General features: G+C 36.3%; 1 protein-coding gene across 4 annotated transcripts in view; it reads right to left on the reverse strand.

Annotated features, from left to right (window-relative positions):
- Window positions 1–14,022, reverse strand: part of LOC112458607 — a 32,617-nt gene that overhangs the window by 12,584 nt on the left and 6,011 nt on the right. For 2 of the 4 annotated variants that reach the window (XM_025022343.1, XM_025022340.1), the window contains exons 5-8: window positions 10,934–11,135; window positions 9,280–9,531; window positions 5,525–5,727; window positions 4,436–4,527 (exon numbers count right to left, since the gene is read on the reverse strand). In XM_025022343.1, coding sequence (XP_024878111.1) covers window positions 4,436–4,527; window positions 5,525–5,727; window positions 9,280–9,531; window positions 10,934–11,135 — 749 coding nt within the window. Of the gene's footprint in view, window positions 1–4,435; window positions 4,528–5,524; window positions 5,749–9,279; window positions 9,532–10,933; window positions 11,136–14,022 lie in introns of all 4 variants that reach the window. The other 2 variants (XM_025022342.1, XM_025022341.1) reach the window with 1 other exon arrangement.

Below are 14,022 nucleotides of genomic sequence, written 5' to 3' on the forward strand. Positions count from 1 at the left end.
TTTGACAAGATCTTATTTGATTTATCATTTTAATTAAATTCGAGATTGTTAATACTATTGTAGTCGGTTGATATTATTGTGTTATTTGCCATGGTCGAATCGAAAAATTAAAAAATCAGTGCATTTATCTTTTTACTTAAAAAGACCTATCTTTCTCTTTACAAAGCGCAATCAAGTTTCGCTGTTCATTATTGTCCACTCGAATGACGTAAAAGTTCCTGGAATAATTGCAATCGCAACGTTACGAGTACTTATTGCAACACCCGCTCAGAAAATGCTAGGCAATAAATAGTGATCTCCGGGCGATCTTTTTCACTGTATTTCGTAATGGGTGCTCGTAACAAAGTCCAATCGAAAGGACGTTTAGTTCCGAAACGGAAGGGATATCGGCTTAAAATCACTGTAAGGGTCTAAATTATATTTCGGTGGAGTTTTGGAAAAGACGGAGTATAATATCCAGACTAAGTTGGGACGATTCCCCCCGGCTCTATCTGGCTTAGTGATTTGCCGTAATATTTCTGACCTAAATGTCTGTTTAATATAAACATAGATGTACAAAACTGATTTATTCAGACCTTCTTTTTATAAAAGCAAGCGTAATATTCGCCGAAACAATTACTTAAAATATTCATAAGTATACTTTCACAATAATACACAAGGAGAGATATTAAAATATTTCGAATCGTATTAAATGTAAGTAAATCCAATTTTTGTATTTTTTATTGACAAAAATAAAAGTCCAGTTCGTCCGGCTAAGGGGGGGAGGGATTAGCGTTAAATCACGTTAGCGCAGTCAGTCGTTAAAGGTTAAGATCGCAACGAGAACGGGTTCTGTGATTTTGCGAACGATTATACGAAAGAATTACCTTGAACCGTATCAAAGGCGCGCTATGCCTCGTGATATCGAATATATCTAGGGATCGACCACTTAACGGTCGAACGAGCGGCATGGCTCGATGCTCGTCAATGACTCGCGGCACGCCTGGTTGAACGGAGGCAGGAGAGAACGAAGAACGCTTCGTTACTCCCTCAGGTCCTTTTTCTTATAGCCCCTCTAAGCTCGCGCGCGGGAGCTTACGGTTAGCTCGTCACGCCGTAGCTCTTACTTGGTCGGTTACACAAAAACCGCAAATCGGACTGTGTCGCGCCGCATTCGGATGCCGGACGGGCCACAGGTCTGGATAGGATTGCTCCATTTGGGAGTTTTCTCGCCGCGTGTACCCGCACCGTTGCGTTGATGCAAAAAGTAACCACGTTAATTACGTCTAGTATGAAAAGGATATCTCGGGATCTATTAACCGAATTTTCGCATATATGCAATTACATTTTGATATCTTAATGTATTTTATAATTATTATAAAAATAAGTTAAAAATATAATTACTGGAAAATTATTAGGATTTCTAGCTATTTTCTCAGGAAATATATGGATGTGTTAAAAGTAAAAATCACGATTTATTTTAACTTTATCTCGTAAATACTTCTTTCGCAAAGTGTATACGAAATGATTTAATTTACTAACTACGTTTTCTTACATTTAATGCAATAATAGAAGAGAACTGTATTAATAGCATACGGAAAATCAATAATTGAATTTTTATCTCGTTCCTTTCGCAAGTTCCTACACATGCGAGAGATAGGAGTACAATTACACAATGATTTGAGAAAATTAATTGAATAATTTTGAGAAATAATTAGAAACAAAAGCTAATAAAACACTCTCGGATACACACATCACGCATTATACATATATTTACGTATTTACATTGATTAAATAAAATGTGTTTGACTCTGAAATCACAACATAAGATCAAGGGCTGCCTCATTTGCGCTTAACTTTGTTGGTAAACTCTGTTAATGAATTCGCGTAAATGCGAAATAAATATGAGACTGCTCTCTAAATTCTCTCCTCTCTCTCTCTCTCTCTCTCTCCTTCTATCTCTCATCTTACTTTTTCAAATTTATAGAGGATGTTTCCTTAACTAAGATTTGATTTCGCCAAAGATTTTTTCTTAACTTTTCGTCTCTCAGTTTGAAGCATTAAATGTGAATGTGCTGCGAGATGATAAATGAGTTGTATCTATGTAAGATATCCACTGACTATTGCCACTCATTTGCGTATTATTTAATCAATCTACTTTAATGAGATTTTTATTAGATTCTATCATTCCTGCGATTCCATTTTCAACATTAATCACTTTGGTAACTAAATTGCGAGTTAAAACGTCGTTAAGATAAAATCCACTTAAAATTGTACAACTCAATTAAAAAAAATGTTTAACTTAGCTCTGTCGTAACTATAACGTATTGCACACAATGTAATATTATTTCGAGGTATTAACGAAGTAACCGTATGCATTTAATAGCAGCTATATGGTTAATAGTTAATATGAATATGTTTAACGTTATGAATAATGGATGCATATTATAACCGCAAACCGCTGATAAATTAGTGTTTATACACAATGTTGTTTCACTATAATATATCTATTTTTCAGTAATCTATCTTCATAAATATATTAGTACAATTTTATTTACGTGACACATCTGACAAAGCGACAACAGTGCAATTTCTAATTCAGTTTTTAATAAAAATGATGTAGATACTTTTAAACTCGTTACTCTGTTCACTTACAAGTTTTTTTGATCAATACGAAGTTAAGGTTTTTTAACAAAAATTTTAAGAAGTCGTTTTTTCTCAAAAATTTTAAATTTTGTCTACCCTATTCATTTACCTTAAATAATTATGTTCGATAAATTATGATCTTATTTTAAAGTTCACTTGAAATTAAACTGCAATATTAGTTTCTGTTGTTCTTATTTCGTAGCTCAAACATTCACGATCACATCATTTCTAATTGCCCATCTAACAAGGACTATCGATTTCTTGACATTCTTGTCGAGGTAAAAGGTATCTCGAATTGATTGAAGGATACATTGATGAAAATTGACTCGTTAGATCTAGGACATGTCAGATATGCCGTAGCAACCTGAGCTCGAAATATCGATTTCTTTTATATATAAAAATATCGTTCTAGATATATTTCTAAGAAATCATAAAGAAGAAGATGAATAAAATGTAATTCGTTTTTTAATTAAGGAGACAATTTCCTCCATTATCGACAATTGGAGAGATGCCATCTTAATTTTTTTTATCCTATCTGTGTTAAGAAATTGCTACCCTATAAGTTTATCTGCGTAATAAATACGCATTAACTCGGTAGAGGCCGACCTAATCGAATTCCGGGACTATCAGCGAAAATCAGGATCGCGGCCTCGCGGCCTAACGTGATTAGAGGCCAGCCTTGACTTTCGCGGTACCAAGAATAACGGCGGCGCGCATCAGGCCGTCCCGCGCGGGTACGGCCTTCGGTCGCCGGAATTCCGCGGGAATTCAGGAAGTTCGGAACTCGAGAGTTCGACCGCCATTAACGTGGCGCAATCGTTCGCCGTTTTCGTCGGCACACGCGAAGATCGGCCGCATGCGCGCGAGCGCGTATCGGCGAAGCGGTCGACCGCGCGTGATATACGAGTTGCGTTGTACGCGAACGGCTGCGAACGTACGTTTTAATTAAAGGGTAAATTCGATTGAAATTGTCTGGCGAAGCGTGGCGGCGCGGCTCTATCCCCGCGTTCCCGCCCCCCTCCCTCCCGTCCCACAGTCAACCAACCCCCTTCCGACGTAGGCCACTGTGTATATATATCACGGCATGCAGTAGGGTTCCACATTTACGGCGCGGTACGCGAGTATCGTCGCGCCAACGCGTCAGCTCGCCCACCGTGGAAAATGGATTTTAATTTAATTCCCGCGGTACAAAAGCACACACCGCGTGCGCCCCTCCCGGACCGTCCTTTCAACCTGTCCGCCCCCCCGTGTTAACTCGATTACGACGTCTCCGTCGTCGTGAGAGCACTTCACCGGAGGTTCAGGCGCGGTCCCCTCATCCGTTTGTTCGACGAAAACGAGAGGAGACTGGCTGGCTAGCTGGTTGGAGATCGAGCTTGCGGCGAAAATGATTAGTTCAGGGGTACGGAAAATTAGCGACATTAATGATACGTGCGCATCAATGAGCGATTGACTATGAAATTTCTGAGACTTGTTGTTAAATTCATTGTCAGTCACATCGACTGTCTTCACCATTCTGCTCTTCTCTTGATAAAAATATGACTATATTTTATATTTCTAGTCCATTATATGTTATATAAGATAATTTAATGAAATTTTTGCCGAGCGGAATTTTATTTTACACATTTTTTTAAAATAATTTTGTTGAAATAAAATATCTAAAATGGATTTCTGCTTGGTAAACATTTAATTAAAATTTATTACTCGATACTAATTCTGATAACATTTTGTTTTTCAATTTCACAAATGTCAACATTAGCAAAATTCGCGATACGATGATATGTACAGATAAACTGTATAATAAACTTACCGTCATTTCGGCACAAGAGTGATCGATAAAAGTCAATTCCGATTCCTCGCCAGCCAAGAGCACGCTGACGGTCTTTTCGCCGGACTCGTCATCTGCAACGTGAACGAGAATACAGTTAGATTTTTAAATTTTAAGTTAGTTGAATTCAGGGCACGTATTATGGAACTTTTCGGAATGGAATCCGATCGGAATTATTCCGTTTTCCCTAGAAAGCAAAATCGAAATCCAGGAAATAACTAAACAATTCCGATCGAAATCCATTCCGAAAAGTTCCATAATACTCGGAGATGGTATCACGAGCGAGTGAAATGTATATTAAATAGCTTATTAAGTAATTAACAAATAAAGCCAGAACAGTTAACCTGATTTTATGGGGAAACAAACGTCTGAGACTAAGTTAAGTGTCACTTCAGAAGCGTCCTTCATTCTAAATGCAATTCAGACTAGGAATATGCCGGTACTTGTAAAGTGCAAATCAGGCCGAATTCAAACTTCCTCATCGGTTTTCGAATAAGTTTGATAATTCGGCAAGATCCTCGTGAAACTGACGCAGCACTACTCGCAACAGCTTTACTTTAATTGTATAAATAAAGATTCATATTTTGTGGAGAGTGGGAATTTATTTCGTACGGGGTGAAGTCTTTGGTACAGAGACTTCCGAGTAACTCGAAATAATATAGTGTCAGCATTTAAATCGGATTTGTTTCGGTTCACGCACACACAGCAGATCAAACAGTGGGGATCCGAAAACATCGTGTTGCCCCTATTCCGGGCCATTCCACGCCGCTTTGTATCGCGCATGCATGTGATGCATGGATTTTTCCGTGACCGCTCGAACAAAACAATTACATCACACTCCAAACTCGAATGGAGAGCGCCCTGCTTGTTTTCGTTCCGGTTCATTCCCAGTCTATCCGGCTCATTATATATGTTCTGTGATCCGGCTGGCTTTCGGGGATTCTTACGGGGGGGTCGCGTGCCGACTGCCGCGTTCGATCGATCGGCCGTAGTCGGACGAGGACGACGGGGTACGGTAGGCCGTAGATTTTGCGGTCGCGATGACTGCAACTTGTGTGTATGTCGACTCACCGATCGAAGTGTCGTAGGCGTGCAGGTACTCGGAAGTCATAAATTGAGACACCAACGAGCTCTTGCCAACGGCGGGGGCGCCCAGCATAAGGACGCGATACGGCGCCGGACCTTGAGACGCGCTGCTCTCCCTCGAACTCGCCAACGAGCCCGCCGCCGAGTTCCGCGCCGTTCCTGGGTACGAGGCAGTCAGGTGTTCCGTGCTGCGTCGAATAGAAGAAAGACTAGGCGCGTGTTGAGATTAGCACAGGATAAAGCTACATCGTCGATTTATATCAAAATCAAAACTTATTTCGTTAAAAAATTCAAGAAAATAAGGAAAGATATACTATGCTGCACTTAAATTTTTTGATCGACGATTTGGGGGGGGTGGGGGGGGGATTTTTTGCTTAGACACAAAAATGAACGAATGTCACGGACGTTCAGTTTTTTAGAACGTAATTTTTTTAGATTCGTAATAATACTACAGCTGAGTAAAAAGCATCATACATATCTTATTGGAAAATTGAAAAATGTATTTTTATTTCTCTATTATTATTATACCATATAAATATATATTTAATTTTATATATTTTAGCCATTCAGGAATTTATAATAAAAATATAATAAACTATAATACTATAACTATATATAATAACTATAAAATACTTTCAATCAAGTTTTCATCCGCTGAATTATTTCAGGGATAAAACGATCATCATTCTCAAACAGATCTGGAGGTTTACAATTAGATAGATTGTTCGATTTAAATAAATTCTAAAAAAAAGTTCTGAAAAGAATTGAGTTGCATTATAATCTCTCAAAGGAGTTCTTAGGCATAATGAGAAATCATAAATGCTTATGGAAGATACTTAGCTTTACATGACACAAGTAATCCGGATCAGATGAAAAGAAAAATTGCTTTCTTAAGGCGGAAGTATCCCATGAAAAATTCTTGCATCTCGCGCATTATTTCATCAAAATATATCTTTAAATTAAAAAAACTTAAAAAAAAAAAATAATCAAAATATATTTATACAAAAATTAAACTACAGTAACTGTTTTCTCTTTAGAAAATATAATATCTACTTTAGATTCCAAATTTATTTGTTTCTATATTATTACTGCTATATTAACTGTAAGTAATAAAATACAATTATGTCTCATACATGTATGTTGGCATTACATAAATCAAGAGACACGAAGTGTCTTGCGCCAAGTGTACGTGTGGTATAATTTACCTTTCTTTCGAGGTATCTTAAATAGGTAATAAATCTAAATGTCGCGCGCAACGCGTGTTGCTGCAGAAGTCATCTCGTGAGATTCGAATGAAATTTTGAGAACCTCTTCTGCGAAGAGATATAAACTGATTTTATCTCGATGAAAATTTCATCGGTCGTATGCTCCCCTCGTATTTTCCCTAACTTCCAAATTTTCAACGTCAAATATTTTGAGTAACTAAGCTTCAAATTAAAATCTCATTAAAGTCTACGGGCAATTAATTAACTGTAAGACACAGAATATCTCTCTTACACGTTAAGCCTTGAAGGGTTTATTTTCTGAAGTATTTTAGCCCCTCATCTCTGTTAAGCACACTCGAAATTACACCTCGTTTTAAATTTTCACAGAGGAAAGGTCAACTACGATTTTGTCGCAGAACACGCTCCTGCAATTCGATATTCCTGCGACAAACTTTAGAAAATATTCTGCATATTGTACATTGGAAATTTGTTCCATGCGATATTCACTCTTCGTTTTATATATCGATATCAAACACGGTAGTCGCGTCTAGAAAGGGAAAAAGTATCGTAACAGGTTTATTCAATCGCGCGTGAATATTCAACGTTCACACTTCGGTCGGCAGAATCTGAGTAATAAGATTAGCGCTTACAATGACACGACTCGTTACTTGAGTCATTGATACTTTGCGCTTCGTTAATTTGCTTAGTTCGATATTAAGCACTGCTACATATAAATATTTTATAATATATTATATACAAATATTCTTTCCGGGGGGAAATCAAACTCTCTTATATAGTCCGTGTTTGCCAATAGTTTACATGCATTTAATATATTCTCAACATTTCCTTTTAATATATGGTACCTACATAACTATGGCTGGATAATACAATTATTTTAATCTTCTGTCACAGAGTTTAGATGAAGTTATCAGAATCTTCTGCTGTATGTGAATTCAGACATCTTTTCATTTTTCTGCATAATGCGGATTTCTCGAATGACATTTAGATTCCACTTGTCCTACCTTTTCATGAAAGATACTTTTAATTTTCTCAAAAATAAAAACATACAAATGTATGACATTCTTATAAATAGACAATAATACAAATAAATTCAAACATATATAAATTTAATACAATTTAATTTTATCGAAAATATTACTGTTATTATTAAATTTTAGTAATTTTACATTAAATATTACTATATTATTATTCATATTTTTCATATCTCATTTTAAAGAGACGTAATAATGTCTCGTGTTAAGTATATTTATATACATATAGAAATATATCTCCGTAAAAAAAACGTTATAGCGTCTGTCTTTATATTCTTTATTAAATATGCTCTGTTATATATTCTGAAATACTAGCGTCATACACAGAAATTAAAAAATATCAGATAACATTTTTCTATTCAAACAAAAGAGTATGCAGAAAATGTAATTTGTAACTATTATATATAACAAAAGTTGAATTTATTAATTTCTAATTAATTGCATTTTTCAATTTATTGACTAAATCAACTTTGTGTTTACTGTAACAAGCATAACAGATCTCTGAAGGTGTTAGTGAAATTAATTATGTGAAATCAAATTGTCTTAATTCTGTCTTTATTCTCTCTTTCTCTCTAATATATTACGCGAGATTATATAAATATACTATAAAAAAGTACAAATACAAAATACAAATTGAAGTATATTTTGCGGAAGATATTTTATGTAGAAAATGCAATATATTATTTCGAAATGCGAAAATGTGGAACATTTTCCGAAAAAGGCAAATACAGAATAATAATATTTCATATCTCTTGAGGTTTCTTTATGCCAACTGCGTAATACCCGGTCCCAGCTTCGGTATATTATATTTGTATGATGTCTGAAGACCACGCTCTAAGGTCCAACGCGCGTGTCTACGTAACTTCAACGCCACACGTAAACTCACGCGTTCGATCTAGAGCGACAGTCCAACTTGCCGCTGCGACGACGAACCGGAAGACGAACCGGAGATAGAGGCCGGAAATATTCTACGGTACTCTCCTTCCAGAGCTGAGAGTAGACGAGGTGGTACAATCGCAAATATCACCGCTCGACCGTAGAGTAATAAGTGCAACTGTCGATCGTGTCGATATCGCTACTACTATCGACACCGCATTAACAAAAATACATTCTTATCAATTTTGCAGTAAATTTCCTGTATACGCTGCGGGATACTATAGAAGATACATCGCGAGAATATTCCGTAGAGATCGTTATTTTTTGGTAGCAATCTCGGTAAGAGACTCAGAAATATAGAGCTGTGAATCTATTTTGCTAGTAATCATGAATTTATAACGCGTTAAATATTTAAAAATATCGCGATTTCCACATTTTACTTAAACAAGGAAGTTATGAGATTTGGCGAATATAACTCTGCGTCAATGTTGGAGATTACCAACATTCGAACGTTTTAGAATTGGAACACATAGCACTTACCTGCTCATATCACAAGATTGTTTGTCAAATTATAACATTTGCCCCCATTAACTATGCTTGAACTTACCTAGAGTTGCTGGACGCGACGCTATTGTTAGAGCGCGATCTGCGGCTCTTTAGGGAGTCGCCCCGGTTTACCACCCCCTTGCCCGTGATGCTGAAGTGCCGTAGTCTGTAGTACTCCTCCTCCACGCCGGTGTTGGGCATACTCGCCACTCGCGATCTTTGTTGCGGAAGACACAGATAATTCGGCCGACCGGAAGAGCGACTGCCAGGAGCCTTCACTGACTGTGATCGACTATGATGAGGGCTTCCATATCTGCGGGTTATTTGATCGTCACTATCTGATAATATCGACGCAGATCCAGAAGAAAAAATCATACTTCAGAGCTAGGAAATAAAATCATTGAAATTGTTTAAAATTCAAAACAGTTTCATAAAATTTGATAATATAATGTAATAATATCTTTGTATATTACTAAAGAAATATAAAAATAATCTTTCTTAAAGTAATATATTTCTAAATAATTTTAAAGAAATTTTTTGAAACACTACTTTCAACTAATTTCGTGAGTTGTTGTAATAGTATCATGAAAAATTATGAAGCTTACATATGCTATAAAATTATGAAGAATATTTGGATTGAAAACGAACTTTCTCGGAACTTGTCGTACACTGTCGTAGTGTCAAATTATACTCAATCTTCCTATAGATCGACATTGTTCTTACGCAAAACATGTCGTTAATTTAACTAAAACAATGTTAATTTAACTAGACCAATGGACTTAAAATAATACTGTTTTGAGTTTGATAAAATATAAAATAACAAATTTCGACACACATGGTAGTTCAAAATAACAAAATGTTATTTAATTTGAGGTATTGGTTTAAATTTTATCCTTTAATAGTTTTATATTTAAAAAATACCAAAAAATTATTATTATTAAACATGTTGAAATCTGAAAAATATTGGAGATGTTCTTTTCTTAATATTCGTATTAATAAAATATATAGATATCTCTTTATACATATACATATATATTTTTTTAATTTAAACCAATATAGTTCTGAAACATATGTGAAACTGGACACCTGTTTATAAATCTTTCTATCTACAGTGCTTGATGCTCTTTCGAAGTATGGATTTTTCCTTCTGAGATATTCTGTATATAAATCCATAAATATTGAATATCTCTGGCTAGAACTTCCGAAAAAATTTCCGGGCAAACTTCCTTTTATCGCGACCGCGAGCATACTAAATGACTTGAAATACATGAGAGAAAAATTTTTATTGAGCTCACTGCGCAGAGCGGTTTAATATTTTTTTAATATCTTGATATCTTGTTGACCATGTTATCTAAAATGTGTTTTATTAAAAGTACTGTCGGAGATAGAGAAATGCGCCGAAATATTTAAAATAATGATATCATATTGCTAAAAATTGATAACGATGTCGGTTAAATTCCGGTCAGAGAAAACTGTCTCTCTTTGAAACAAATTTATTTATATTTATATGTAATCGTATTATAAGAGAAAAGAGAGAGAGAGAGAGAGGGGAGAGGAGAGAATTTTAAAAGACAGCGAATATTTTATCAAATATTACCCGTTGATTACGTCTTCCTGAATTTTTATCGTCTATATCACCGATATCGATCGCGCATCGTTTTCTGTGTCATAAAACCGCAAGTGCCGCAGCAACGGTCGATATCTGCTCTGCTCACCTCATCTCGAAGTCGTGTATCTCCTGTAGGGTGAGGGTATTGGCAACGTCTAGCAGCTGCCGCATGTTTTCTTCGCGTCGCCTCGCGTCGGCGTCCGGGTGCAGCAGAATCGTCGCCGCGGGCGCGTCCAGCGACAAGGACGGCTGTTGCACCACGATCGTCGCCTGGGTCGATCGCTTGCTGCCGCCACCGGCACTTCCGCCTTTCGGATATGAAAAATTTACGTCCATTATCCCGTTCTCGGGCTCGTTGATCTTGCGGGTCACGAATCGGCGGGAGAGAAAGAGATGTGTCCCCTCGTCCCCGCGTCCTCGTTCCCGTATCTCCTCTCATTCCGCTTTCGCGGAATGCGGTTCTGGAATCTTTTTAGGCCACCCTTCTTCGTTCCCCTCTTCGGCAAAATTGCCGAGAGGGTACGCTTACGCGTGAAGCGTGCCTGACGACGCATCCGCGGTTGTCCCGACGAAACCGCCGTCACCCGTAAACCATTTTGATGATGATACTTCGCGACGATCCTTTCGACACGGGGGTAAAATCTCGATAGCGCTGACATTGTGAAAAGTTCAAGTGTATTTATCCGTTGAGTGTACAGGCTGGGTTAAGGGTCGCTACTCCAAAAAATTTTCTGCGGTTTTAGATAAAAAGCAAAGAGAGATAGTGTCACGATTAGATAGCCTCGATGATTAAATAAAGAAATTACACGCCGTTCTATTTGCCATTTGTTTCCTTAGCTTTATTTTATTCACAAACAGTTATAAAGCATAGAGAAAGTCAAATTGATTATTATTTCTATATTTATATAGTTCCTATGGAATATTTAGAATCAATATATCATTTCAAAAAGGAAAATTCCAAGAATAGTTGCTCAACTGTTTACGACTAAAAACGAGAAGATTGAAAATAAAGTGAAAAGTGAAAGCGAAGCTTATTGTTTCGAAATTAATTTCGATATTTACTTTAACAAGAGATATTAATTCTGCTTGATAAGAAAATTTGATATCGAAACTTTTGGTAATCCTAGAAACGTTGAATATTAATGTATTATATTTCTGCAGTATGTTAATCGCGTCGTGACATATGAAACTTTTGTTCGAATTCGAAGTTAAAGTTCAGAGTTGATTGCAGAGCTTTATGCCCCGTTGTTCAATATAATAGTATTCAATTTTTGTTAGGAAATCTTGCCTTCAGAATCGATCGCGCAATTCTCTCTCGGATGTGCAAAGGTAAAAAGCGTAAAAATGCGTGGAAGATAAAAATTTCCATGCATATTATAGTATATTAAAGTGATTGCTTTTTTTTTTTAATAAAATGTAGACATTGTGTTAGCATTTCGATTAAACGAGATGCATATGACCTTTAAAACGGTGAAAAAAAATGAAACGCGAAGAAATTCATTGGCAATCACGGTTGACCCATAAATTTATAGACGACCATCTACTGGGTTTGCACTTGAAGTGAATTTTATAAATTCCTTTTCGAAGCAAATAGGATTCGAAATCAGTGTCAACAATAATAATTGATCGTCTCAGAAATCCTTTTACGTAAATGATAGTTGTTCTTTCGTAAACTTTTCTCGTTCAAGCTTTTTCTTGGTGTAGTAATTTTCAGCCCAGCCTGTGCAGAGATCAACGGGCATCTTTAAGACGCGGAAACCCCTCTCGTTTAAACAAAAGTTCTGCAATCTGCGAGAGCTCGAGTCTCGCGCAATTGCAATTACCGAGATTCCATCCGACACTGTCGACGTGACGGACGGAATAATAACGCGGGGGATTGCGGATAGCGAGGACGGCGATCCCGCAGGCTTCGCGGCGTGTAGTGTAGTGTACTAGTGAATAGAAGCAAACAGGTAAACGACAAAGCGTGATTCGATAGCAGGAGTCGCAAGCGGCATTCCCGAGTCTTCTCTTTCGCGCTGCTAAACGGCACGGCGTAGCCGAAGCGAGCGATCGCGTTGCAGATATCGCGCACGAATTAAAACTGGCATAATATTTTAACGAGTTTCCAGATTTCGACGCTACAAATATGCGAAAATAAATCTAGTCATGCGTGATCGTGTGTAATTTTGCGTGTCCACTCTTGGTCAAGATAAAATTAGATGTTATTTTTTTTAAACTCTTACTCTTTTTGAAATGTCTGCTTGTATCCGAATAAATATTTGTAAGAATAATATTAATTAAAATTTGAAAAAAGAGAGAAATTATAATGAAATATATAAACTATACTCTCATCGTAGTGAAAAATGCATATAATACAAACTTTCTATTTTTTTAATACAGCTACATATAAAATGTTTAACGATAACTTTTTCACATGAAATACATTTTGAATTGGATTCAAACTCATTCAAACTTAGTTTTAATTATTTAGTTATTAGGAATAAAAATACTTATTGTAGCAAATGCATTTTTTCATATTTGCAGCATTTAAAATATGAGCTCAATGAAATTATACTGATTTTAATTTTTTTTCGTGGTATTCATTGATGAATCTACGTCTATCTATTCATCTATCTATAACGACAAAATTCACATTTTGTAATACATACAGTACTAAGAGAAAGCAGAAATATGGAAGAGGTAGAAATTAATAATGACGAAATATATAATTTTTTTTTTCAGAAAGTATACAATGTTTTTTATTGTAATAAACAGTACGATATAATTTCATTTTGTATTTCTGAAAATGCATAAAATTCAAAATACGAATATAACAAACGGGATTTATAAAATTACATTTAATCTTACAGATTGATAGCGTAATGAGTTTTCCATGTTTCTACCTCCTCCTTTATCAATCGTTCCCATAAGCATTGAATTAAATTAATGGAGGTTTAATTGAGCCCCTATCAGTTTAGATCTGTTTTTACAAAAAAGATGTCCTTTTTTTTTTAATCCTCCGTGCATTTTAACTAGTGTTTATGCGAACGGTTTTACGACGGCGACAGAAATCACACTAAGCCGGTCGGTGTATTTTGCATACTCAAAACGGATTTTTAATTAATGATCAAAGCACCGGTGATGATATTTCCCTCGGCTACGGTGCCGATTATCATCGCAGACTTCGCAGCAACAAGACAACGCGACTACGAC

The sequence above is a fragment of the Temnothorax curvispinosus genome, unplaced genomic scaffold (genome assembly GCF_003070985.1).
Source record: "Temnothorax curvispinosus isolate PA1 unplaced genomic scaffold, ASM307098v1 QBEX01009010.1, whole genome shotgun sequence".
Classification (NCBI taxonomy): domain Eukaryota; kingdom Metazoa; phylum Arthropoda; class Insecta; order Hymenoptera; family Formicidae; genus Temnothorax; species Temnothorax curvispinosus.